The sequence below is a fragment of the Hordeum vulgare genome, chromosome 6H (genome assembly GCF_904849725.1).
Source record: "Hordeum vulgare subsp. vulgare chromosome 6H, MorexV3_pseudomolecules_assembly, whole genome shotgun sequence".
Taxonomy (NCBI): Eukaryota; Viridiplantae; Streptophyta; class Magnoliopsida; order Poales; family Poaceae; genus Hordeum; species Hordeum vulgare.
Window position 1 is genome coordinate 377,507,034 of NC_058523.1, and position 26,509 is coordinate 377,533,542.

The 26,509-nt window shown below is 46.1% G+C and overlaps 1 protein-coding gene across 2 annotated transcripts; it reads left to right on the top strand.

Annotated features, from left to right (window-relative positions):
* The first annotated feature begins 717 nt into the window (after window positions 1-717).
* Window positions 718-15,872, top strand: LOC123402881. Of its 2 annotated transcripts, XM_045096843.1 has the most exons (6): window positions 718-938; window positions 2,546-2,663; window positions 3,181-6,023; window positions 6,443-6,964; window positions 7,083-7,293; window positions 15,233-15,872. In XM_045096843.1, the coding sequence occupies exons 3-6, from the start codon at window positions 3,393-3,395 to the stop codon at window positions 15,421-15,423; spliced, it is 3,555 nt and encodes a 1,184-aa protein (XP_044952778.1). In that variant the 5' UTR covers window positions 718-938; window positions 2,546-2,663; window positions 3,181-3,392; the 3' UTR covers window positions 15,424-15,872. The 2 variants fall into 2 exon arrangements, with proteins under 2 accessions (XP_044952778.1, XP_044952777.1); XM_045096842.1 differs by lacking the exon at window positions 2,546-2,663.
* Window positions 15,873-26,509: the final 10,637 nt, after the last annotated feature.

Sequence of the window (26,509 nt, forward strand, 5' to 3'; positions counted from 1 at the left end):
GCGGCGACGGCCTGCACAAAGGGGACGCCAACGAAGGTACGAGGGTGTGCGGCGACGCGTGCGCGGGAGGAGGGGGCGACGGCGGCCTGCGCAGAGGGGACGCACGCGACGACGACGCCTGCGCGGGGAGGGGCGACGGCGACCTGCGCAGAGGGGACGCGCGCGATCCGCCCAGATCGGATGAACACGGTGCATCCGGCGAAAACGGTTCAACTGACGCGCCGTGTATAAACGTTTCTCTACTGTAAAAGTCAAAAAGTGTTTGCAAGAATTGCTTGATTCTCATTGATTTTGACTATTTATATAAGGAGCGGTTACAAAGATATGAGATGAAATCTAACCAAAAATAACGGTTGCTATTACAAGAGACAAAGTGACAACTGCTATAAACAGTTGCTAATAGGCAAGACAAACTTTAACTGCTAATTGCAGTTATCCTAATCAATGTCGGGGTTAATTAGCACATGCTAATTACCAATCCTGCACAGGCTAAACAAACTACTCGCAACATATACAACCGCGTGGCATAACAAAGGTCAAACCTGGCATCGTACAAGGCACGTTTGCACGGTCGCCATAGACCAGGAACGAGAGACCAGACGCGCGAGCACAGTGCGCCACCCTACCTACATCCTCCCGTCCCCTGGCCCAGCGCAAGCGAACTCGCAGAGCGCAATGAATGACCACTTGGACTCACCACGGACCTGACAAGACGACTGTCGCGCTTGCTTTGAACACGCCACCTCCCCTGCTTTTCATCTCGGTTTTCGTCGCAGAGCGGTTCGCTCACGCCCCACGCGCCCAAGCCCAACCCACCACCGTCAATCCTCACAAGTCACAATCCCCCGTCCCCCAACCCAAAACCCTCGTTTCATCGGCGGCGATTCCCCATCTCCTCTGCGTGCCGCCGGGGAGCGCTCGATTCCGGCCGTCGTTGGGTAAGCATTACTCTTCCAGTACACACGTTCTTTTTTCCTGCGCGACCCGATTAATTGCTTGCCGTCGCGCACGTTCGATTTTCGTTTGAGTTACGGCGGGATCGCGGTCGCGATTCGGGGGGAAAGGGTCGCGCTCCGTGGGTTCGGGGCTTTGCGCGGTGGGTTTTGTCCAGACCAGAGGTTTTGGCGAGGTTTATGCCCATCGATTCCGCCATTCCGGCATGCAGCTTCGAAGGCGACCCGGTTGTTGGATTTAGCGTATTTTCTTCCCGGCTGTGCATGCAAGTCGGACGGTTGCGCCTTCTCAGGCTTTGTTTGGATTATCGTTTAGCTTCAAATACCTCTGTAAAAAAAATACAGATCTCCTTCCATCGTTTTGCTTTCGCCTAAAATCTTTTAGCCTCCGGTAAAATACATCTGTATAATTAATACGCGTGTATTAAAATACAGGGCAACCAAGTGCGGCCTCAGTGTGGGCGACGTTCAGTTTTCCTTTTACCTCTCGGTCTCACCTCTAGATTCCAGTATGGATCCCCCCAGCCCCCTCTTTAATTCGAGGCAATCGATTTTGAGCATCTAATGTGGATATGAACACCGATTGGCTTAGAAGTTACCATGTTTGACCACCCCCCTTCAATTCCTTCTCACATTCGTGTTACCAGTTTAGCCCTTTACATCACATCTAACTCTGTTTGCTGGAAGATGTAAAAAAAAAAAAAAACTCTGTTTGTTGGAAATTACTTGTTATTGGCAGATGCTTTCAATTCTTTTTTTAAAAGGTGCTTTTTAATTCTTTGTTACATCTAATACGAATCGAGCCTAGCTTGGTTGGTAGGAAGTGTGGATATACATCCGCAAACCCTGGTTCAAGTCTTATTCAACTTGTACTTGGGTGCTTATCATCGTTTATAAAGCGTCCCCTCTTGGACGCTTAGGCGATGCTTAGGTGGCAAGGCGCCCTGGCAGTGCCTTATAATTATGCCTGCTTTAGGCGCTTAGGCGTCAGGGTGGTTGTTAGGTCGCCTTACGGCCTTATAAACAATTGTGCTCATTCTTATCAATTAAATGAATAGACCAATTTTGTAACATGCGAACATGAGGCTGTGTCCTAATGGGCAATGGTCTGTGCGCCATGCGCGGCTGCGTGCGTTCTTGTGACAGTGACGACACAAGTTGACATGGGAAGCATCAAGTGACTCGCGCGGTAGTGCTGCTCATAAATAAATTCCTTTTTGTTTCGCAAAAACAATTCGTTTTTGTTCCCCCAAAGATCACTTTTATGACAGCGAGTATTTTAACCCTTTTTTCACCAATGTTCCCATTCAAGAAACCTCCTAACACCAATTAAAAAAAAGCTCCTGACACAACACACTCCATTGAACTACTCCGTATTTGTCTCCAAACTGACAGAGCAGCTGTACATGTCGAACTGACGAGGCTTGCCACGTTAAAATGTATTCATCGAATTTGCTTCTTAGTTGGTGGAGGCGCACCTTTTAACCTTTTGGGTTGCGCAATTTAGCCGAACCAGGTCTCCACAACTTACCAACCGACGGGGAAGGTTTGGTTCGGCTATTCCTGAACAGCTAATTGTGCACTCTTGTCAGCTTGGAAACCTATTCGAGGATGTGATTAATGTACAAGTGGACAATTTCTTTGCGCTTTGCAACACGTTGGAGAAATGGCCCTAAATGTGGAATAGCTTTCATAATTGATAGCTGCAAGGTACTCCTACACAAGAGGTTTTTTTGGCCTGATTTTAACAGACTAGAGGCATGAAAATATGAATACTTTGTTATGGTTAGTGCCTATGGTATGTGAGTAATGAACTCAACCCATGTTTCCTTGTTGGTGCTTCTATTACTTCAATTATTTTGTGTGAACAATAAATTGTAGAAGATGCCATCAGATTTTTCCTTAGACTGTTGGCCCACAAATCCACAGCCTGCAAATGGAAGTATTAGAGATATTTTCATCATAAATTACGCCTGAAATGTGGAACATTACTTTATTAAAGAAATTGGTTAAAACTTTGAACTTTGATTTATTTCTATGTTCACAAAGTATCATAAGAAATTTCTGTATCATGATTTTTAACAGAGAAATTGGAGGCATTTTTGTAGTTCTCCTCACCTGGTTCACATAAATATAGAAGAATTTTGCATCCTTCCTTGACCAATGATACAAATCTCACTGTGTTTAAATGCATGGTCTTGAAATGTCTATCCTTATCATTGTTTAGGCCTGCTTGATCTTCCGCGTAGCACATATATGAGCCAGTTAGCTGGTGCTTGCATCACGAAATGATCCTTAATCAGTTGCACAGAAGAGAATCAACTTAGCTACGGTGGAATTACTATCTCTGTGAGGAAAGTTGTAGGTTTTTTTCTGTTCATACAAACAGAATAAAATTTCCACGTCAGTCAGATAGTCACCCAACTAGATTGAGATATTATGGATTTCAACAAAGCCTGCAAGGGATCATGCGAATGTGAAAAGTGGGAGTTTGGCAAGATTGGAGAGGAAAAAAATAAACATTATGAATCTGAACTAGAAGAAGGTGAGGTCAGAGAGGCAGATGAGGCATCCGGATTAGAAAGCCCTATCCAGAAGGGCATAGCTGCAAGTGTTGCACAGGAGCAGGCCCATATAAGGCAGTCAGCTTCACCGCAAAGAGCTTCTCATAATTTAGAGACTGCAGGTATTGTGGTTTTGCAACATAGAGTGATCCACGAACACATGTCCCCAAGCATTGTACGCTCATTTGTGCAAGATGTGTTTGAAAAAGGGAAGGCCCTTATGAGGTCATCAACTTCACCTGAAAGAGCTTCCCGTGAAGGAAGGAGTGCAGGTATTAATTTTGTGCAGCAGTGTAAGCGTAGTGCAATCTGCGAGGGCATGGCTGCAAGTCTTAAAGAGTCAAGCACATCTTCTCAAGTGGTGGTTGAGGAGTCATCAACTTCAGCTGAAAGAGGTTCTCGCCTGGGAGGGACTGAATGTACTGCTGTTGTGCAACAATCTAAGTATGCTGCATCTGAGGGTCGATATGTTAATGTGAGTCAGTCAAGTTTGCATAGAAAATATGGGAACCACCGTCGAATCTATTCACCATCTATCTATAGTAGTTCAAAAGAAAGACATAAGAGAAGGAAGGAGGGATGTTTTGGATACTCTGATTCCCATCGGGTCATGAAAATGATTGAGGAAGTTTATTCAGAAAGGTCCAGAACACTACTGTTACTGCAGACTAAAGATCGGAAGAAATTCAACAATTTGCAAAAAAAGCAGGAGGTAAAGTTCTTCCAAAAACATGTGAATTCTTATAAATTCCACTATGCACATGTTGCACCAACTGTAAGATATTGCAGGATGATGTTGCCTAAGCTACATTTCAGCATTTTGCGCGACAGATTTCATCGACATATGATATCTCAACTGATAAAATTTTGTAGACAGCATATAAGTGACAGGGACAAAGAGTATAGAATAAAAGAGCGCTGGATATTTGAGGCCAAAGCTGGCTACCTTAAGAAATGGTTCTATGTAACTGACTTGACATATTCTAGATTCACGTGGGAGAATCTAGAATGCTGTATGGCTGACTATTCAGATGGTGAACATCATCTAAAATATTTTGACATGCAATCTATAACCACTCAAATTGAAGCGATTGCCTGTAATAAAGAACCTAGAGGCACCTTTGCAACTGATATTACTGAGCCCATTCCAGGAAACTCACGATCATTGCTTGAAACTAATGAACATACGAAGCTCGGGTTTTCAGTTGGTGTAGCAGAAGAAATGGCCACCTTAGAAAGCAGGTCTTCACAGTACACCTGTGCTCCCTCGATGGAGTTTTGTCATGAAAATCGGACACAAACTACCTTCCTGGCACCAGATCAAAGCGAGGGAGGAAATGTGGAGAGACCCTCTGCTTGCCAGCTTGACGTGAGTGCAGCACTAAAACCTGCTAAGACACTGACAACAGGCAAGGCAAGTGATGATTGCGAGCCTATTCTAGAGCACTCACAATTGCTGCTTGTGACGAATGGAGCTACAAAGCCTGGATTTTCAGTTGGTGTATCAAAAGAAATGGCTACCTTAGAAAGCAGCTCCTTGCAGGTAACCAATGTGTCAGGAATGGAGTTTTGTGAAAAAGATGGGACGCAAATTATCTTCTCAGCAGCTGACAGCAATGAGGGGCGAAACACGGAAAGCCCCTGTGCTTCTCGGTTTGTAACGAGTTCAGCATCAGGACCTGTTATTGCAGTGAGCACTGATACAGAAAATGCTGCCGTGATTCCTAGAGAAAAACGAAGGCACACATGTTCAAGCAATGATATTTCAGAAGGTCCATGTTGCAGGTCAGGGAGAAAGTTAGGTGAAAAAGATGGGACACAAATCTCCTTCTCACCAGCAACGCAAATTGCCTTCTCAACAGCAGCACAAAACGAGAGGGAAACAATGGAGAGCCCCTGTGGTTCTCAGTCTGTCATGAGTTTAGCATCAAAACCTACTAGTGCAGTGGGCAATGACACGGAAAATGCTGCCTCGATTTGTAGAGAAAAACGAAGGCGCATCGTTTCTGGCAATGATGATATTTCAGAAGGTTCATGTTGCAGGCCAGGGAGAAAGTTTGGTGACAAAGATGGGACACAAATCACCCTCTCATCAGCAACACAAAATGATGGGGGAGACATGGAGAGATCCTGTGCTATACATTCTGACACAGATGCGGCACTAGAACTTGCCATGACAGTGAACACTGATTCAGAAAATGCTGCATCTGGTTCTAATGAAAAGCAACTGGCTGTGATAGTGAACACTGATTCAGAAAATGCTCCATCTGTTTCTAATGAAAAGCAACTGGCTGTGACAGTGAACACTGATTCACAAAATGCTCCATCTGTTTCTAATGAAAAGCAACTGGCTGTGACAGTGAACACTGATTCACAAAATGCTCCATCTGTTTCTAATGAAAAGCAAAAGCACATGAAATCAGGCAATAATATTTCAGAAGGTTCATGTTCTAGGTCTCAGATAAAGCCTACGTCGAACCTTTTCAGAACAACATTGCGTCAAGAGGTATTTTAGATCATACCTTTTAATTATATTTTAGTGTTGTCTCAACAATTATTTTTTTATGGATTGGGCTGCGACACAGGAGAATTTATGTTGAATCTATGTAAACCGAAAATTATCAAGAAGAAGCTAGTTATCGTTAGAAGGATAAACAGTGAACAATAAATTTCTTGTTTGTTTTGTACTCTAACATCGTCTGCCGAGTGTTAAATTGCTTAATTTACAAGTAATTCAAGTATTCAACCATGATTGGATGGCTATAACTATACATCCACAAGGACTGTCAGATTACATCTCATTTTATTTTTATTTTTTAACTGGTCTCTAGGTGAACGTATAAGAAATATTAATAGTGTCTCCTGGTCATTACTTGTGGCCACTTATAAATTGCCATTGACATATTTGGCATTGTTTCTCTGCAGGAACTTCCAGCTGCAAGATCACCTTCACCTTCAGCTGATAATAGACAAGTTGTTCAAGCTGAGGATATAAGCAGCGAGGAAGTACCTTGTAGTCAAGTACCTTCCTTTGCACAAGTTACCGAGCAGTCAAACATGCACTTCAATACCCAAAGTGTGATGAACCATCATCATTTCGGTTCAACTTGCCAGATTGCTACTCCTCCATATTCACCACCTTGTGGGGATACTCATTCATCAAGAATTGAGGTTGACAGTGTTGGGGCATCACATGTTCATCCAACGTCAGCCAATCAGATGCCAATAGACTCCACTCCTGGGCCACGTTTGTCTGAAGATGGGCTTGATTCAATTCACAGTCCTAGGGCATCACATGTTCATCCAGCTTCAGCCAATCAGGTGCCAACAGGCTCCCCTCCTGGGCCATCTTTGGCTGAAGATGGGTTTGACTCGGATATATTTACCATTGAGTTGAGTCGATTACAAAAGTTGGCTAATCTGATAACAATGAGGCATCAGGAGAAGGTCTCTTTCTTGAATTTCTCTTCTACTTTTATATTTTTATCTTATTACAAGAAGCACGTGCACAGCGATTGCACCCTATTTAGGTTTTACTCATGAATCTCTGGTTGTGTTTTGCCAGATAGAACAGCTTAATTTGGCACGTGGAATAGAGTTGGCTCAAGCTAAAAGGAAGTATGATGGGCTGGAATATAATTTAGAGGTAGAAACATTACAGAGAAAGAGAGAACTTAAGACAAAAGCTGATAAAATGTACAAACAGCAGATATTGGCTGAGGTATTACAGGTTGTATTTAAGGCCTCTGCTAAAGTTGTTCCAGACAGTCCTAGAGGTAAATATCTTTCATACACACCCTGACTCGGTTTATTAAGACACAGTTACTACCTTTGGCATTGACATAATATTTCTTTGATTTTGTATCAATTACTTGAAGGATTTTATTATTGCTAATATATGGGGAAGCATAAGGATATCATAAATGATAAATTGATAGAATTATATGCATTATTACCTAGTAGTTCTCACTCTGGCTTGTGTACATTCTGTTATCATTTTGTTTTCCATGTATATAGTTATTACATACTAAGTATAACCACGTGCCCTTCTGGTATTGTGCAAGGTTCTTATTATTGAAAATTTGGATATTTTCCACTCTAGGGTCTGGGAATTCAATATTTGTTACCCCATGTCCCAGTGACCCTTTCCCCATGACCCCATGTCCCAGTGACCCTTGCGGTATGGTATCCTGTTTGTCCTAGTAAACTATTTAATATGCCGTCTTGATATGGCAAATATCTCACATTTTCATCATAGTCTGAGGCACAAGTAAGGTATGACAATCCCGCATAAAATACGGGCACCTCGGGCATCATAGTGACTTTCGAAAACTTTTTGGGTATTACTATTTCTAATCTTTTAGCTATACATTTGTTCTCGAACATTTTTTTCGAAAAAGGGAGCAAGCCCGGGCTTCTGCATCGAGCGATGCACACAACCATATTATTAATTATTCAACAAAGGTCTGCCAAAAACATACGTCAAACAACCCAAAGCCACCACCACTCCTTCATGCACGACAATGGGGAATGCCCACCATCTAGAGCCGGGGTCACCGCCGACCCCCCCCCCCCCCCCACCTCGCATGACGTACCATCAAGACACCCGCCTCTAAGACTCCGTTGCACCATACTGTCAAGGCCCGCCGTTGTCGGCATGGTAGCTGCAACACTGCTCCACCTCTGGACCCCTCCAGCTAGCACTTGCTGCAAGAATGATGCCCCCAAGAGGGGGTGTGATGCCAGACGTCACCATCATCCGATCCGGGAGACCCGGGTCAAGGGTTTCCCCGGAGCAAACGACCCTTCCCGACGAGTCTATGTGGTGATCCAACGCCGCCATGCCTCCGAAATCTCTTCGGCAAATATGAGCTCCAAACAAGTGTCTACCTTAGTGTCTCCAAGAAGGTAGACGACACCACATGCTGCCATTGTCCGGTTTGGCAAGCCAAACCTGAGGTTTTCCTCGGAGCTCGATGGGACCACCACCATGACGATGCTCTTCAAGGAGGTTAGCGGTGTCCGTAGACGTTACCGCACTATTTCCACTGGCAGATCCGGGCAAAAGATTTCTTCTCGGTGGTAGTCTCTCAAACAAGGAGAGCAGGTGGCAGAAATTCGAGCACATGGCCCGAATCCGTCCAACCTGACCCGACTAGAGGAGTTGTCGCCTGTAGGGAGAGTATCCGGGCGCACCAGCCTTGGATCCGCCGTCACTGCTGTAACGCCCCGGACACACCCGCCGGCGATCGTTACTCCTGGCGGGATCTAGACTGGCCCCACATATCAATACTAGTCTTTTCTGCGCACTTTGTCCTCACTCATGTGCACCCGGGATCAACTTCCCGGTCGGTCACCCATCCTAGAACTACTCCAAGCCGAGCATGCTTAACCTGGGAGTTCTGTTCGAATGGGCTCCCGAAAAAGAAGGAATTCCTTATTGATATGAGTAGTCCATCATCCCTAATAAGACAGGCTATCACATACACCACCGCTCAGAGGAACCAACGTCCTCGTCGGGCTACAGGAGCGTTCCCTCTTGGCACAAACGTTTGTGCATCCAGTCCAGTACATGTGCCATGTCGTGTGTCACGACAGGTCACAAACGTCATGAACAACATGACCGCACACCTGTCCGCAAACATCAATGTAACCGCAAGGGTTACTCCTGGCGGGATCTAGACTGACCCACATATCAATACTAGTCTTTTATGCGCATTTTGCGCTTACTCATGCGCACCCGGGATCAACTTCCTGATCGGTCACCCATCCTAGAACTACTCCAAGCCGAGCACACCTAACCTAGGAGTTCTGTTCGAATGGGCTCTCGGAAAAAAAGGAATTCCATATTGATATGAGTAGTCTATCATCCCTAATAAGGCAGGCTATCACAACTGCCTACGGCCCGTCATCGTGCTGCCCGCCGCCCGCCGGAGAACCAACACGCCTAGCCCTAGCCGAAGACACCGGTCCGCGCCGGTCTCCCTGTGCGAGAGGACGAGAGAGCCCTGCCGCCGCCGGCGTCGACCAGGCTTCGCCCGGCGGCGGCGAGGGAGGAGGATGGAGTGGAAGGAACCGGCGGCAGCCGGAGTTAGGCGCCTCGGTGCGACTGAAGGAGCCGCACGGGAGCGACCTAGGTAGGGTTCAGGCCAGGCTAACTTAGGATACTCTGGATAGCAACCAAACACATCACATACATTTCTAGGTAGGGTTCAGGCCAGGCGCATCGGAGTGAGGACACCAACCAAACTGGCCCTATGTGCATCCTAGCCTCTGTCAAAAAAAAAGTCCTGACTGCCTCTCAACTGCTGACCACCAAGAGGTGATTCCATTTCGAAACTCAGGACGTGGCTTTTGAAATTTGAATGCTACATCGCCCACGCACAATGCCCTGTTCACTTTGGACACTAGGCTGCATGCGCTGACCCAAGGCCTCAAGCGATGGGGTGAGCGCAAGGTGGGAAACATCAAAGATGCAGCTTGCGGTGGCCCATGAGATCATCCCGAGACTTGATGTTGCGTAGGATTGACATGTTCTCTCGGATTTTAAGCTTCACTTGAAGAACAAGTTGAAATTTCATTGTCTTGGCCTTGCCTCTCTGGGGAGATCTATCACCAGGCAGCGGTCGAGGCTACTCTGGCTCAAGGACGGTGACGTGGACTAGAAGTTTTTTCATATCCATGCCTTCCATCGTTGGAAGAAGAACTGCATCAGTCGGTTGCGTGCGGGGTGATCATGTTACCACGACCCAACCTGAGATGGAAGATATCGCCTTTGAGTTCTTCTGCAGCCAGCGCGGTGCCCCTCCAGCCAGGCAACACTCCGTCAATTTGCAGGCACTCTTCCCCAACTGAACTTGCCAAAGTTAGAGGTGTCGTGCACAGAAGAGGAAGTTTGCGGTGTGATCGGGGCATGCGGAAAGACAAACCCTTGGGCCGGACGACTTCTTCTTGAACTTTTAGCGGACTTTTTGGCAGGTGATCAAGCATGATATGGTAGGCACTCTTAACTGCCTCTTCCATGGTCTAGGGTATGGCCTTAACAACCTCAATCAAGCCTTCATTGTTCTTCTTCCGAAGGAGGGGGCAGCTAGCATGGGAGATTTTCAGCCAATCAGTCTGATGCATAGCTTTGCCAGGATCTTCTCTCGGTTGCTTGCTGTTCGTCTGGTGAAGCATATGTCTGAGCTGGTGGCAGTCAACCAGAGCACCTTCATCTGTGGTCGGTCAATCCTTGACACCTTCATGTTGGTTCCCAGTTCTATTTGAGACCATGACCGCCGCAAAGTGCCTCTCTTCTTCTCATGTTGGATGTGGTCAAGCTTTTGATTCCGTCAATTGACCTTGTTGGAAGTTGTGCGGGCGCATGGGTTTGGCGAGAAATGGTGTTCTTGGGTGACCTTGATCCTTGCTTCTTCGAGCTCCAAGATCCTTGTTAATGGGCACCCCGCTGCTAGGGTTTGGCATGGTAAAGGGCTGCGGCAAGGCGATCCTCTTTTGCCGTTGCTCTTCGTGATCGTTATGAATGTCCTTGGGCTTTGTTCAATGCCGTGGATGTTTCAGGGCTCTTGAGCCCCATGGTGCACTTTGGGATCCGGCATAGGCTTTTCCTGTTCACGAATGACGTTGCTCTCATCATTCGGCCTGTGGAGCAGCAGGAGATCCAAACTGCTTTGCTGATTATGGAGATCTTTGGGGATGCGTCTAGTCTTCAGATTAATTTCCAAAAAGGCGTGGCCACCTTGATTCGTTATCAGGGCAGTGATCTGGGGTTTGCCTTGTTGCTTCTGTGTGTTGTGGAATTTCGTGGCTATACCTTGGGCTACCGCTGTCACATGAAAAACTTACCAAAACTCAGCTCCAGCCTTATATTGACAAGGTGGCCAGAAGGATCCCAGCCTGGAAAGGAAACCTTATGACGGATGCTGGGCGCTTCACCCTTGTGCATGCGGTATTGTCAGCGATGCAAGACCAGAAGGCTAGACCATACATACTATTATTTTGTCAAAACAGAGGCAAAAGATCTGCCTCGTCCCGCGTCGCCCCCCGCTAGGGCGGCTCGGGTGGAAACCCTAAACCGCGCCGCCGGGCACCTCCATCCCCATCCTCCACTCCGTTGCCGCTGGAGGAAGCCGTCGGGCAAATCCCTGGACAGCTGACGGCGGCGGCGGAGAATCTCTTCCCTCCCACGTCGGATCGGGTGAGGCGGGTCACCCCATGGCGCCGGGGCGCTTTCTTCCCGATCTGCGTCGCGACGGGTCGCCTTCGACGACGGCGCAAGGTTGCGGCGTGGGGCTGGGCGGAGGCGGCGGGGCTGCAGGGCTTCGTGGAAGATTGGGTGGTGGGGCTGGGCGGAGGCGGCGGAGCTGCAGGGCTTCGTGGAAGATCGGGTGGTACTGGCTGCTCCGCGAGTTCGCGTGGTCGCGGCGGCCTTGGGCGTGGTGGCCGGCGACTCTGCGGGTCGGCGGCGGCGGAACGTGCCCGGTGGTAGCGGCGATGTTCGGCTTGGATCCTGGGGCGGCGGCCTTGGAAGGTGGCGGCATGTGAAGCTCGGGCTTGCCGCGGCGGCATGGCGTGGTGTAGTACCTGTTCAAGGCGGATCCGCACCCGATCTTGTGGTTTCTGCTACGGATTGGTTCGGGTCAGAGACGGTGACGAGTGCGCGGGATCCTCGACGGCTCTCACGGTTTGGCATGGTGGGGTGTCAGCCCTTTCCCCAGGCTCCAATGGTGGCACACTCAGGCAGTGGCCGGTGTGCCAGGGCTCCTACGGTGGCAGTGCTGTCGTGGTCGGTTGCCGGATCTAGGCGGCTAGATCTGGGGCTTTGAAGGCGGTCGGGATGGTGTACAGGTTGTCGGGTTGATTTCTTTGGGATGGATCCGGGTGAAAACCTGGTCTTCGGACGGTGGCCGGAGCCGGTGATGACGGCGCCCATATCGTCGTTTCCTTCATGAAGGCATCATCGAGGTGAAGTTCCCAACTCCACCCAATACCTTCGGGGGAAACCCTAGATCAGCAGATCGGATGACGACGGCACTCTTGTGTCGTTTCCCCCTTTGGGGGCGTCATTCTTGGAGGTGTACGCGGGCTCGAGGGTCAAGTGGATGGCATCTTTGGTGGATCGGTGCTTCATCCTACATATTCATGGCGGTGGATCTCGACGGCGTGGAGCAGTGGAGGCTCGGCGTCCCATATGTGGCGATGGAGTCGCGCAGGAGGACGACGCTGTTTGGCGTCGTGGTGACGTCGATGGCAGAGAGGCCTGGCAAGGTCAATGCGTTAGTAGTTGCTTTGAGGATGGATAGGTGGAAGACGGTGGTGACGGCCCTTGCAGCATGTACATTGGTGCCCACTGGGAGTGCGTCGGACCGGTGTGTTACCCAGTCCCGGCGTTGTGGCTTGGATGGGGCATCCGGCTTTAGATGTTAGGCTTTGGTGCGATGTCTGTTTGGTATTTGGCCTGGATATTCGGCACCCCTTCATCAAGGTTATAGGAGTAGCGGCATGTGTTGCCAAGATGGTGGCCTTAGAGTTACTGATGTATTACTTTGTAAGATCTTGATGAATAATTAATAAAATGGCTGCATGCATCGCCCAGATGCAGAGACCGGAGGTACATCCTCCTTTTCTATTTATTTATTTGTCAGCGATGCATATCTACATTATGATGGCCTCTTCGTTTGTCTCAAAAAGCTTTGTAGCTTTTTTTGGGTGCGCCAACGACTCGTCGTCCGGTGGTTGTTGCCCGGTCGCACGGGTAAATGTTTGTTTACCGAAACACTTGGGTGGCCTGGGTCTCCGAATTTTTCCATCATGCATGAGGTGATGAAAATGTGTTGGCTTTGGTTTGACAAAGTGGCTCTGGACAAGTTGTGGGAAAATCTTAGCTTGACATGTCAGATGAAACCTTGGCCCTGTTCTATGCCTTGGTCAAGGTGCAGATTGGGGACGGCGCGAGCTGGCTTTTCCGGACCAGCAGATGGATTGAGAGGGACTGCAATCCATCGTGCTGGATCTGTTGGAGTTCATTCCCCTCAAGATCATGGATTCTAGGATGCTAGCTCAGGTGCTCCTCAACAACAGCTGGATTGATGATACCGTTGGAGGGTTGTCTATTCTGGCCATCACCCAGATGCTCTTGCTTGCCCGTGCGGCAGCTGACCCGATCCAACTTGTGCCTGGTATGCCCGATCATTTCTGCTGGGCATGGGAGCTTGGAACCAGCTTCTCGGTCCGGTTGGCTTACCACGTGAACTATGGCCACTTCACGAGCTCATTTGGCAGCTGACCCGATCCAACTTGTGCCTGGTATGCCCGATCATTTCTGCTGGGCATGGGAGCTTGGAACCAGCTTCTCGGTCCGGTTGGCTTACCACGTGAACTATGGCCACTTCACGAGCTCATTTGGCGTGCCTGTGCTCCTCTCAAGTTCAAGTTCTTTGCCTGGAAAACTGCTCTCGATCGCTGCTGGACTGGGGAGCGAAGGAAGCGCCATGGCCCTGCTGATGATGACACTTGCCCTTTGTGCTCTCGGTGTGTGGAGTTGTTGTATCACCGGCTCGTCCAATGTTACTTCTAGCACCAAGTTTGTCCAGGGCCGGCCCTAGCATCATGTAGACCCTAGCGCGATTGAGGTACAACTGACATAACAACTATAACAGAGTAATATGAATACTTTTACTGGTATATATCGCATAGCATGAAAATATGAAGGCATAAACAAAAATGAAATTTTAATTAGCAAATGCCCATAATAGTGTTGACGTTATGCTCTGTAAATCACATTTGTTTATAATTTATTTACATATGTAGATGTATTGGGCCCTTATTTGACAATGGGCCTTAGGCCACCTCACCTTTTGCCATAGCCTAGGGCCGGGCCTGAGTTTGGTTCCAGTCTATTTGTGCCAAGGCGCATGGGAGCTTCACCCATCTAACTCAAACTACCTCATCGACTACTGGCCTAGGCTGGCTCTTTTGTTCCGAGTCGACTACAGCTGTTCTTTTGTCACCTTGTTTGGGTTTCCTATCTATTGAAAAGAGGAGTGTTTTTCTCGCGTTGCTGCAAAATAAAAATAAAAATATGACAACGATGTTTCAGAAAAATGCCAATGCATGTATGTAGCCTTATTATCTGTTCCTTCTAGTATCAATCATGTCACCCAGAAATGCCTTATTTCTGCATGCATTGTTTTAACTTTTACTCCCATGTATTTTGATATTCAATGGTTTTGTTTGATCCATTACTCTTACTTCGTAGGTCGTAGTTAAATATTTCCGCATTTGACTGATAATAAATTAGATCGGCTGCATAGCGCAAAAAATGTCTAATAAGTTAGAAGTCCAGTATACTTCTACAACTTTGACTATCATTCTCGTGTATAATATGTGTAAAATTAGTACAGTACGGAGTACATTGCAAGATAAATATAACGATAACATTCATAATTTTTTCTTCTTCTGAAAAGGAGGTTAAAACCCCTGGACTCTGCATCATTGTGGTGCACACAACCAACGATAACATCCATATAAGTTCAATCCATCTATTTTGGTACAGTATATATTAGTGGTCAAAGTAGTGCATCGTAGAGCGTGAAAAGTCAACAGTGCCTTACATTTTGAGAAGAGGGAGTATTGTGTTGTTCATATTGGTTGTTTTGATGTAGAAAACATATTTACTGTCAACTCATGCTGATGTATTCTTTCATGTATCAGGTGCTACCCAGGAAACCATGGCAGGGCCTAGTCGGCGGGCAGACCAGGGTAGTTTCCACATTCCTGCACCTGTTTTAGCCCCTGAATCATCAACAGGCGCGTCCCTCAGACAGCATCGTGTGACCACGCAACGCACTGCTATGGACTGGATGAATCATCCAAGTTGTGGCACATGTAATAGACCAGCATAAACTGGAAGTGTCTGCTTATTGCCAGCATCTGTTCATTTGTGAATTCGCTGCCGGCATCTGCTCCTGGCTGTGGGGGCTGCGAGCCTGGAGAAACAGTGCAGCTGTTCATTTGTGAATTCGCTGCCGGCATCTGCTCTTTGAACAAATCATGCTGCCTGTAAGCCTACCGTTGGAGTTGTGTTGTGTGTACATTTAGAATTCAGAGCTTCCATCTGTGCCATGCATACTTAAATGAGAAGTAGACCCGAGATTCTTTCATTTGGTATAGCTGGATGGTAGCGATTCATGTCTGTTGATGTTAAAATCTGCATCCTGAAAACATGGTTGAATTTATGGTTGGACTCCAGAGTCGTAATTTTATCAGGAGAGATCATCTGGTGAGCATTACTGATCTGGTTCAAACATTACCTGGTGCAAACTTTATCTTGTTCAAATATTATTTTTTGAAACGGAGGCAACAGAGTTGCTTCATCGATTAATTAAGAAGAGAGTTGTCCCGTTAATAAACGGGAAACGGAGCAAAAACCGTAACAAGTAAGATCCCACATGTGGACTACTCCCAAACAATGGAGAGCCACGGGACGGCAGAGATTGACCAACCGACACACCTAAGACAACACTTCTACAACCATCAAACAATTGGGTCTCAACATCATAGATGAAACTCCAACGGCTTGCTCTAATATGAGAAGAACACCTCAAAGAAGACCACCAACACAACCAAGCCCCAATTTGCATCTCAAAGAAGTGCATCATAAAACCACCCGGACCACTCCTTTATCACCACACTCTTGATTTTGCACTTGTTCGATTTCTCCCTTCAAGGGGGAGCCTTTCCCCTTAAGAGACGTCTGATCGCCTTGCTCATGCTAGGATCCAATTGTGAGAAAATCATTAAGCTTGATGGCAACCAAGCCCCAATTTGCATCTCAAAAAAAGTGCATCATGGAACCACCCGCGTCACTCTATCGCCACACTTCTTAATTTTGCACTTGTCCGATTTCTCCCTTCGAGGGGGAGCCTTTCCCCTTAAGACACGTCCGACCGCCTTGCTCATGCTAGGATCTAAGTTTGTGAGAAAATCATTAAGCTTGATGGCAAATATGTCACCTAGGTCTGGAACCGACACTCTGGCCACAACAACGTCATCGCCTACACAAACCACCTAGCTAGGCTCCAAGGGTGTTGGAGTGAGTGTCAATGCCACTGTCGAATCCACAAGAGAACCCATCTTCATATGCATCCCTGACAGCGGCGAGATTAGTTCCCCACACAACTTATGAAGTTCAGGCATGATATGTAACACATGCATTGGAGTCATGACGAGGACCTCATCCACAATGAGGAAAGTAGGCAACGTCGACGAAGCGATTGTAGCACGAGGGGAGAAGCAACCGTAGAGCTCTGCATCTCCGTTGTCCACTAAGTCAACATCAAGCTCTGGCCTGGGGGCGACGTAGGAGGTGGCTTCTCCACAGTAGGCACAACCAAGAGCCTGCTCAGAGAAGCCTCTGCACGCTCAAGAAGGTTCCCATCCTGTAGCAGCCAATGGTGCAAAGAATCAACCACGTCACGTAAAGGTTGAACCGCCTCCACCATCTGAGAGGAAGACAAGACTTGCAATGTTGGGGATCGTCGCATGGGAAAAAAAATTCCTACGCTCACCAAGATCAATCTATGGAGACTAACATCTACGAGAGGGAGGAGTGCATCTACATACCCTTGTAGATCGCTAAGCGGAAGCGTATATAACACAATTGATGTAGTGCAACATCTTCGCAATCCAAATCGCAATCCGTCCCGCGATCTCATCATGATCCATCCCGATCTAGTGCTAAACGGACGACACCTCCGCGTTCAGCACACGTACAACTCGATGACTATCTCCGCCTTCTTGATCTAGAAAGAAGTGGCGGAGAGGTAGATGAGTTCTCCGACAACATAAAGGCGTGGTGGCAATGGTGGTGGAGCTGTCTCGGCAGGGCTTCGCCAAGCACTACCGAAACTAATCTAGAGGAGAAACGAACTAGAGGGAGGGAGAGAGGGATACACCTTGGATTGTGGTGTTGCTGACCTCTCTCCACTCCACTATATATAAGAGGGAGGGGGAGGGGTGGAGCCCTAGGGTTTCCCCTAGGGCCTTGGCCGCCGCCCCAAAGGAGGAGTCCTTCTCCACCAAGGGAGGTGGACTGTCCTAGTATGACTCCCTCCCCACTTGGCCTCCTCCCACCTCTTGGCGCAAGGGCCTTTAGGGGCTGGCTGACCAGCTCACTAGGGGCTTGTGCGCCACCTCTTAGGCCCATGTGGCGCCTGAGGTGGGTGAACCTCTCCCGATGGACCCCCAGAACCCATTCGTCACTCCGGTACACTACTGGAAGTGTTGAAACCATTTTGGAGCCCAAATACCCTTTTCATATATATCAATATTCGTCTCTGGACCATTCAGGAACTCCTCGTGAAGTCCAGGATCTCATCCGGGACTCCAAACAACCTTTGGTCACCAACATACATAACTCAATTGTACCGAAACGTTAACGAACCTTAAGTGTGCACACCCTGCAGGTTCGAGAACTATGTAGACATGACCGAGAGACTCTCCGGTCAATAACCAATAGCGGGACCTGGATGCCCATATTGGCTCCTACATATTCTACGAAGATCTTTATCGGTTGAACCTCTATGTCAAGGATTCAGTTAATCCCGTATACTATTCCTTTTGTCCATTGATATGTTACTTGCTCGAGATTGGATCGTCGGTACCTCCATACCTAGTTCAATCTCGTTACCAACAAGTCTCTTTACTCGTTTCGTAATACAAGATCATGTGACCAACTCTTTAGTCACATTGCTTGCAAGCTCATTGTCATGTTGTATTATCGAGTGGGCCCTAGAGATACCCCTCCGTCATACAGAGTGATAAATTCCATTCTCGATTCACTTCAACCCAACAAACACCTTCGAAGATATCTGTAGAGCACCTTTTGTTGGAAATATGCCCTAGAGGCAATAATAAATTGGTTATTATTATATTTCCTTGTTCATGATAATCATTTTTTATCCATGCTAGAATTGTATTGATTGGAAACTCAAATACATGTGTGGATACATAGACAACACACTGTCCCTAGTGAGCCTCTAGTTGATTAGCTCGTTGATCAAAGATGGTCAAGGTTTCCTGACCATAGAAAAGTGTTTTCACTTGATAACGGCATCACATCATTAGGAGAATGATGTGATGGACAAGACCCAAACTATAAACGTAGCATATGATCGTGTCAGTTTACTGCTACTGTTTTCTGCATGTCAATGTATCTGTTCCTATGACCATGAGATCGTGCAACTCCCGGACACCGGAGGAATACCTTGTGTTTATCAAACGTCGCAATGTTACTGGGTGACTATAAAGGTGCTCTACAGGTATCTCCAAAGGTGTCTGTTGGGTTGGCATGGATCAAGACTGGGATTTGTCACTCCATGTGACGGAGAGGTATCTAGGTGCCCACTCGGTAATAGAACATCACAATAAGCCTTGCAAGCAATGTGACTAAGGGGTTAGTCACGAGATCTTGTATTACGGAATGAGTAAAGAGACTTGTCAGTAACGGGATTGAACTAGGTATGGAGATACCGACGATCGTAACTCGGGCAAGTAACATATCGAAGGACAAAAGGAACAACATACGAGATTAACTGAATCCTTGACATAGAGGTTCAACCGATAAATATCTTCATAGAATATGTAGGAGCCAATATGGTCATCCAGGTCCCGCTATTGGTTATTGACCATAGAGGTGTATCGGTCATGTCTGCATAGTTCTCGAACCCGTAGGATCTGCACACTTAAGGTTCGGTGACGTTTCGGTATAGTTGAGTTATAGATGTTGGTAACCGAAAGTTGTCCGGAGTCCCAAATGAGACCCTGGACATCACGAGGAGCTCCGGAATGGTCCGGAGGTAAAGATTGATATATAGGAAGTCCTGTTTTGGTCACCGGAAAAGTTTTGGGCTCATCGGTAGTGCACCGGGAGTGCCGGGAGGGTACCGGGGACCATCGGGATGGGTGTCACGCCCCGAGGGGCCTTATGGGCTAAGGAGGATACAAACCAGCCCCTAGTGGGCTGATATAAGCTCCCACTAAGGCCCATGAGGTTTGAGAGGCAAAAGCCCAAAGGTGGAAAAGGTGGAAAGGGTTTCCAAGTGGAAAGAGGAATTCTACTCCTAGTAGGATTGGAGTAGGACTCCTCCACCTCCAATTTCGGCCAAACCTTGAGGGTTTGAGGATGCCTCCTCCCCTCCCTCCCTCCAATATATACTAGAGCTATTGAGGGATTTTGAGACACACAAAAACAGCCACGTGCGGCCCTCTTTCTCTAGATCTGTTCTTCCTCTAGATCGGTTTTTCACGAGCGCTTAGGCGAAGCCCTGCTGGAATAGATCCACCACCACCACCACCATGCACTGTGTTGGAGAACTCATCTACCTCTCTGCCCCTCTTGCTGGATCAAGAAGGCGGGGATCATCATCGAGCTGTACGTGTGCTGAACGCCGAGGTGCCGTCGTTCGACACTAGATCGGGATGGATCGTGATGGGATCGCGGGACGGATCGTGATGAGATCGCGGGACGGCCTCGATTTGGATCGCGAAGATGTTCCACTACATCAACTGCGTTATATACATTTCCGCTTAGCGATCTACAAGGATATGTAGATTCACTCTCCCCTCTCGTAGATGATCATCACCATGGATAGGTATTGCGCCTGCGTAGGATATTTTTTGTTTCCCATGCTACGTTCCCCAACAGTGGAATCATGATCTAGGTTCATGCATAGATGATATCTCGAGTAGAACAAAAAAGAGTCTGTGGGCGTTGATGTTCAATTTGCCGCCCTCCTTAGTCTTTTATTCATTCGGTGGTATTGTTGGATTGAAGCGGCTCGGACCAACTTTACTCGTACGCTTACGAGAGACCGGTTGCATCAACTAACATGCAACTTGTTGCATAAAGATGACTGGCGGGTGTCTGTTTATTCAACTTTAGTTGAATCGGATTTGACCAAGGTGGTCCTTGGAGAAGGTTAAGTAGCAATTTGCATATCACCGTTGTGGCTTTGTGTAAGTAAGATGCGATCATACTAGATACCCATAGCAGCCACGTAAAACATGCAACAACAAATTAAAGGACATCTAACTTGTTTTTGCAGGGTATGCATGTGATGTGATATGGCCAAAGACATGATATGATATATTGGATGTATGAGATGATCATGTTGTAATAGTTAAATATCGACTTGCACGTCGATGCTACGGCAACCGGCAGGAGCCATAGGGTTGTCTCTAAACTAACGTTTGTGCTTGCAGATGCTTTTACTATATCGCTAGGTTGTAGCTTTAGCAGTAATAGCATAGATAGTGCGACAACCTCGATAGCGGCACGATGATGGAGATGATGATGATGGAGATCATGGTGCGGCGCCGGTTACGATGGAGGCCGGTGCTTTGGTGATGGAGATCAAGAAGCACAAGTTCATGGCCATATCATGTCACTTATGATTTGCATGTGATGTTAATCCTTTTATGCACCTTATTTTTCTTAGAACGGCAGTAGCATTATAAGGTGATCCTTCACTAAAATTTCAAGATAAAATTGTGTTCTCCCCGACTTTGCACCATTGCGACAGTTCATCGTTTCGAGACACCACGTGATGATCGGGTGTGATAGACTCAACTTTCACATACAACGGGTGCAAAACAGTTGCACATGCGGAACACTCGGGTTAAACTTGACGAGCCTAGCATGTACAGACATGGCCTCAGAACACAAGAGACCAAAAGGTCGAGCATGAATCATATAGTTGATATGATCAACATGGAGATGTTCACCATTGAAACTAATCTCAACTCACGTGATGATCGGACTTGAGTTAGTGGATTTGGATGGTGCGCCACTCGAATGACTAGAGAGATGTCTATTTGAGTGGGAGTTCTTAAGTAATATGATTAATTGAACTCATTATCATGAACATAGTCAAAAGGTCTTTGCAAATTATGTCGGAGCTTGCGTTGTAGCTCTACTATTTTAGATATGTTCCTAGAGAAAATTTAGTTGAAAGTTGATAGTAGCATTATGCGGACTAGGTTCGTAAACTGAGGATTGTTCTCATTGCTGCGCATAAGGCTTATGTCCTTAATGCACCGCTCGGTGTGCTGAACCTCGAGCGTCGTCTGATGTTGTGAACATGTGACATACACGTTTTTGATGACTACGTGATAGTTCAGTGCGTAATGCTTAACGACTTAGAATTAAGGCGCCGAAGACGTTTTGAACGTCGCAGAACATATGAGATGTTCCAAGAGATGAAATTGGTATTTCATGTTCGTGCCCTTGTTGAGAGGTATGAGACCTCCGACAAGATTCTTTGTCTACAAAGTAAGGGAGAAAAGCTCAATCGTTGAGCATGTGCTCAGATTGTCTGAGTGCTACAATCGCTTGAATCGAGTGGGAGTTGATCTTCCAGATAAGAGAGTGATGGTTCTCCAAAGTCACTACCACCAAGCTACTGGAGCTTCGTGATGAACTATAACATATCAAAGATAGATATGATGATCCTTGAGCTATTCGCGATGTTTGACACCGCGAAAGTAGAAATCAAGTAGGAGCACCAATTGTTGATGGTTAGTAAAACCACTAGTTTCAAGAAGGGCAAGGGCAAGAAGGGATACTTCATGAAACGGCAAACGAGTTGCTACTCTAGTGAAGAAACCCAAGGTTCAACCCAAACCCGAGACTAAGTGCTTCTGTAATGAGAGGAACGGTCACTGAAGCAGAACTACCCTAGATACTTGGTAGATGAGAAGGATGGCAAAGTCGACAAAAGTATATTGGATATACGTGATATTGATGTGTAATTTACTAGTAATCCTAGTAGCACCACAGTATTAGATACCGGTTCGGTTGCTAAGTGTTAGTAACTCAAAATAAAAGCTACGGAATAAACGAATACTAGCTAAAGGCGAGGTGCCAATATGTGTTGGAAGTGTTCCCAAGGTTGATGTGATCAAACATCGCACGCTCCCTCTTCCATCGGGATTAGTGTTAAACCTAAATAATTGTTATTTGGTGTTTGCGTTGAGCATAGACATGATTAGATTGTGTTTATTGCAATAGGGTTATTCATTTAAAGAGAATAATGGTTACTCTGTTTGTTTGAATAATACCTTCAATGGTCTTGTACCTAAAATGAATGGTTTATTGAATCTTGATCGCAGTGATACACATGTTCATTATATTGATGCCAAAAGATATAAAGTAGTAATGATAGTACCACTTACTTGTGGCACTGCCACTTGAGTCATATTGGTATAAACGCATGAAGAAACTCCATGCAGATGGATCGTTTGGACTCACTTGATTGTTGAATCACTTGAGACATGCAAATCATACCACATGGGCAAGATGACTGAAGGCCTCGTTTTCCACTGAGATGGAACAAGAAAGTAACTTGTTGGAAGTAATAAATTTTGATGTGTGCAGTCCAATGAGTGTTGAGGCACGCTGTGGATATCATTATGTTCTTACTTCACAGATAATTTGAGTAGATACTAGTATATTTACTTGATGAAACACACGTCTGAATTATTGAAAGGTTCAAGTAATTTCAGAGTGAAGTTGAAGATCGTCGTGACAAGAGGATAAAATGGCTATGATATGATCATAGATATGAATATCTGAGTTGCGAGTATGGTACACAATTAAGATAGTGCGAAAATTGTTTCACAACTCATGCCACGTGGAACACCATAGTGTGATGGTGTGTCCGAACATCATAGCCGCGCCCTATTTGATATGGTGCATACTATGATGTCTCTTATCGAATTATCACTATCGTTTATGGGTTAGGTTTAGAGACAACCGCATTCACTTTGAATAGGGCACCACGTAATTCCGTTCAGATGACACCATATGAACTATGGTTTGGAGAAACCTAAGATGTCGTTCCTTAAAAGTTTGGGGCTATGATACTTATGTGAAAAAGTTTCAGCATTATAAGCTCGAACCCAAAGCAGATAAATGCATCTTCATAGGACACCCAAAATAGTTGGGTATACCTCCTATCTCAGATCCGGAAGCAAAGTGTTTGTTTCTAGAAACGAGTCCTTTCTCGAGGAAAAGTTTCTCTCAAAAGAATTGAGTGGGAGGATGGTGAAACTTGATGAGATTATTGAACCGTCACTTCAACAAGTGTGTCGCAGGGCACATGAAGTTGTTCCTGTGGCGCCTACACCAATTGAAGTGGAAGCTGATTATAGTGATCATGGAGCTTTGAATCAAGTTACTACAAACCTAGTAGGTCGACAAGGTCACATACTGCTCCAGAGTGGTACGGTAACCCTGTCTTAGAGGTCACGTTGTTGGACAACAATGAACCTACAAGCTATGGAGAAGCGACGGTGGGCCCGGATTCTGACAAATGGCCGGAGGCCATGAAATCCGAGAGAGGACCATGTATGAAAACAAAGTGTAGACTTTGGAAGAACTACTTGATGGTCGTAAGACTATTAAGTACAGATGGATCTTCAAAAGGAAGAGAGACGATGTTGGTGAAAAGTCACCATTAAGAAAGCTCGACTTGTCGCAAAGATGTTTCCGACAAGTTCAAAGAGTTGACTATGATGAGACTTTCTCACTTGTAGCGATGCGAAAAGTCTGTTCGAATTTGTTAGCATTTGTTGCATTATTTATGAAATCTTGCAGATAGGATGTCAAAACATTGTTTCCTCAACGGTTTCCTTGAGGAAAGGTTGTATGTGATACAACCAGAAGGTTTTGTTAACCCTAAGTAACATGTATGCAAGCTCCAACGATCCTTCTATGGACTGGAGCAAGCATCTCAGAGTTGGAATATACGCTTTGATGAGATGATCAAAGTTTTTGGGTTTATACAAGGTTTTTGAGAAACTTGTATTTCCAAAGAAGTTAGTGGGAGAACGATAGAATTTCTGGTTGAATATGTGGTTGACATACTGTTGATCCGAAATAATGTAGAATTTCTAGAAAGCATAAAGTATTGTTTGAAAGGAGTTTTTCAATGGAAAACCTGGATAGAGATACTTGAACATTGAGCATCAAGATCTATGGAGATAGATCAAAACGCTTAATAGAACTTTCAACGAAATGCATTCCTTGACAAGTTTTTGAAGGAGTTCAAAATAGATCGGCAAAGAAGGAGTTTTTGGCTGTGTTGTAAGGTGTGAATTTGAGTAAGACTCAAAACCCGACCACGTTAGAAGAAAGAGAAAGGACGAAGATTGTCCCCTATGTCTTAGCCATAGGCTCTAAAGTATGCCATGTTGTGTACCGCACCTGATGTGTGGCTTGCCATAAGTCTGACAAGGGGTACAAAGAGTGATCCAGGATTGAATCACTGAACAGCGGTCAAAGTTATCCTTAGTAACTAGTGGACTAGGGATTTTTTCTCGATTATGGAGGTGATTAAAGAGTTCGTCGTAAAGGGTTACGTCGATGCAAGCTTTCACACTAATCCGGATAACTCTGAATAGTAAACCGAATTCGTATAGTGGAGTAGTCATTTGGAATAATACCAAATGGCGCATAGTAGCAACATCTATAGGATGACATAGAGATTTGTAAAGCACACACAGATATGAAAGGTTCAGATCCGTTGACTAAAAACCTCTCTCATAAGCAAGACATGATCGAACCCCAGAACTGTATGGGTGATAGATTCATTGCAATCACATAGTGATGTGAACTAGATTATTGACTCTAGTGCAAGTGGGAGACTGTTGGAATATGCCCTAGAGGAAATACTAAATTGGTTATTATTATATTTCCTTGTTCATGATAATCGTTTATTATCCATGCTAGAATTGTATTGATTAGAAACTCAAATACATGTGTGGATACATAGACAACACACTGTCCCTAGTGAGCCTCTAGTTGACTAGCTCGTTGATCAAAGATGGTCAAGGTTTCCTGACCATAGAAAAGTGTTTTCACTTGATAACGGGATCACATCATTAGGAGAATGATGTGATGGACAAGACCCAAACTATAAACGTAGCATATGATCGTGTCAGTTTACTGCTACTGTTTTCTTCATGTCAATGTATCTGTTCCTATAAACATGAGGTGCTCTACAGGTATCTCCAAAGGTGTCTGTTGGGTTGGCATGGATCAAGACTGGGATTTGTCACTCCGTGTGACGGAGAGGTATCTCGGGGCCCACTCGGTAATACAACATCACAATAAGCCTTGCAATCAATGTGACTAAGGAGTTAGTCACGGGATCTTGTATTATAGAGCGAGTAAAGAGACTTGTCAGTAACGGGATTGAACTAGGTATGGAGATACCGACGATCGAATCTCGGGCAAGTAACATACCGAAGGACAAAGGGAACATCATACGGGATTAACTGAATCCTTGACATAGAGGTTCAACCGATAAAGATCTTCGTAGAATATGTAGGAGCCAATATGGGCATCCAGCTCCCGCTATTGGTTATTGACCGTAGAGGTGTCTCGGTCATGTCTGCATAGTTCTCGAACCCGTAGGGTCTGCACACTTAAGGTTCGGTGACGTTTCGGTATAGTTGAGTTATAGGTGTTGGTAACCGAAAGTTTTTTCGGAGTCCCGGATGGTATCTCGGACGTCACAAGCAGCTCCGGAATGGTTCGGAGGTAAATATTGATATATAGGAAGTCCTGTTTTGGTCACCGGAAAAGTTCCGGGCTCATTGGTAGTGTACTAGGAGTGCCGGGAGGGTACCGGGAACCATCGAGAGGGGTGTCACTCCCCGAGGGGCCTTATGGGCTATGGGAGGATACAAACCAGCCCCTAGTGGGCTTACATGAGCTCCCACTAAGGCCCATGAGGTTTGAGAGGCAAAAAACCCAAAGGTGGAAAAGGTGGAAAGGGTTTCCAAGTGGAAAAGAGGAATCCTACTCCTAGTAGGATTGGAGTAGGACTCCTCCACCTCCAATTTCGGCCAAACTTTGAGGGTTTGAGGATTCCTCCTTGATACGTCTCCATCATATCTACTTTTCCAAACTCTTTTGCCCTTGTT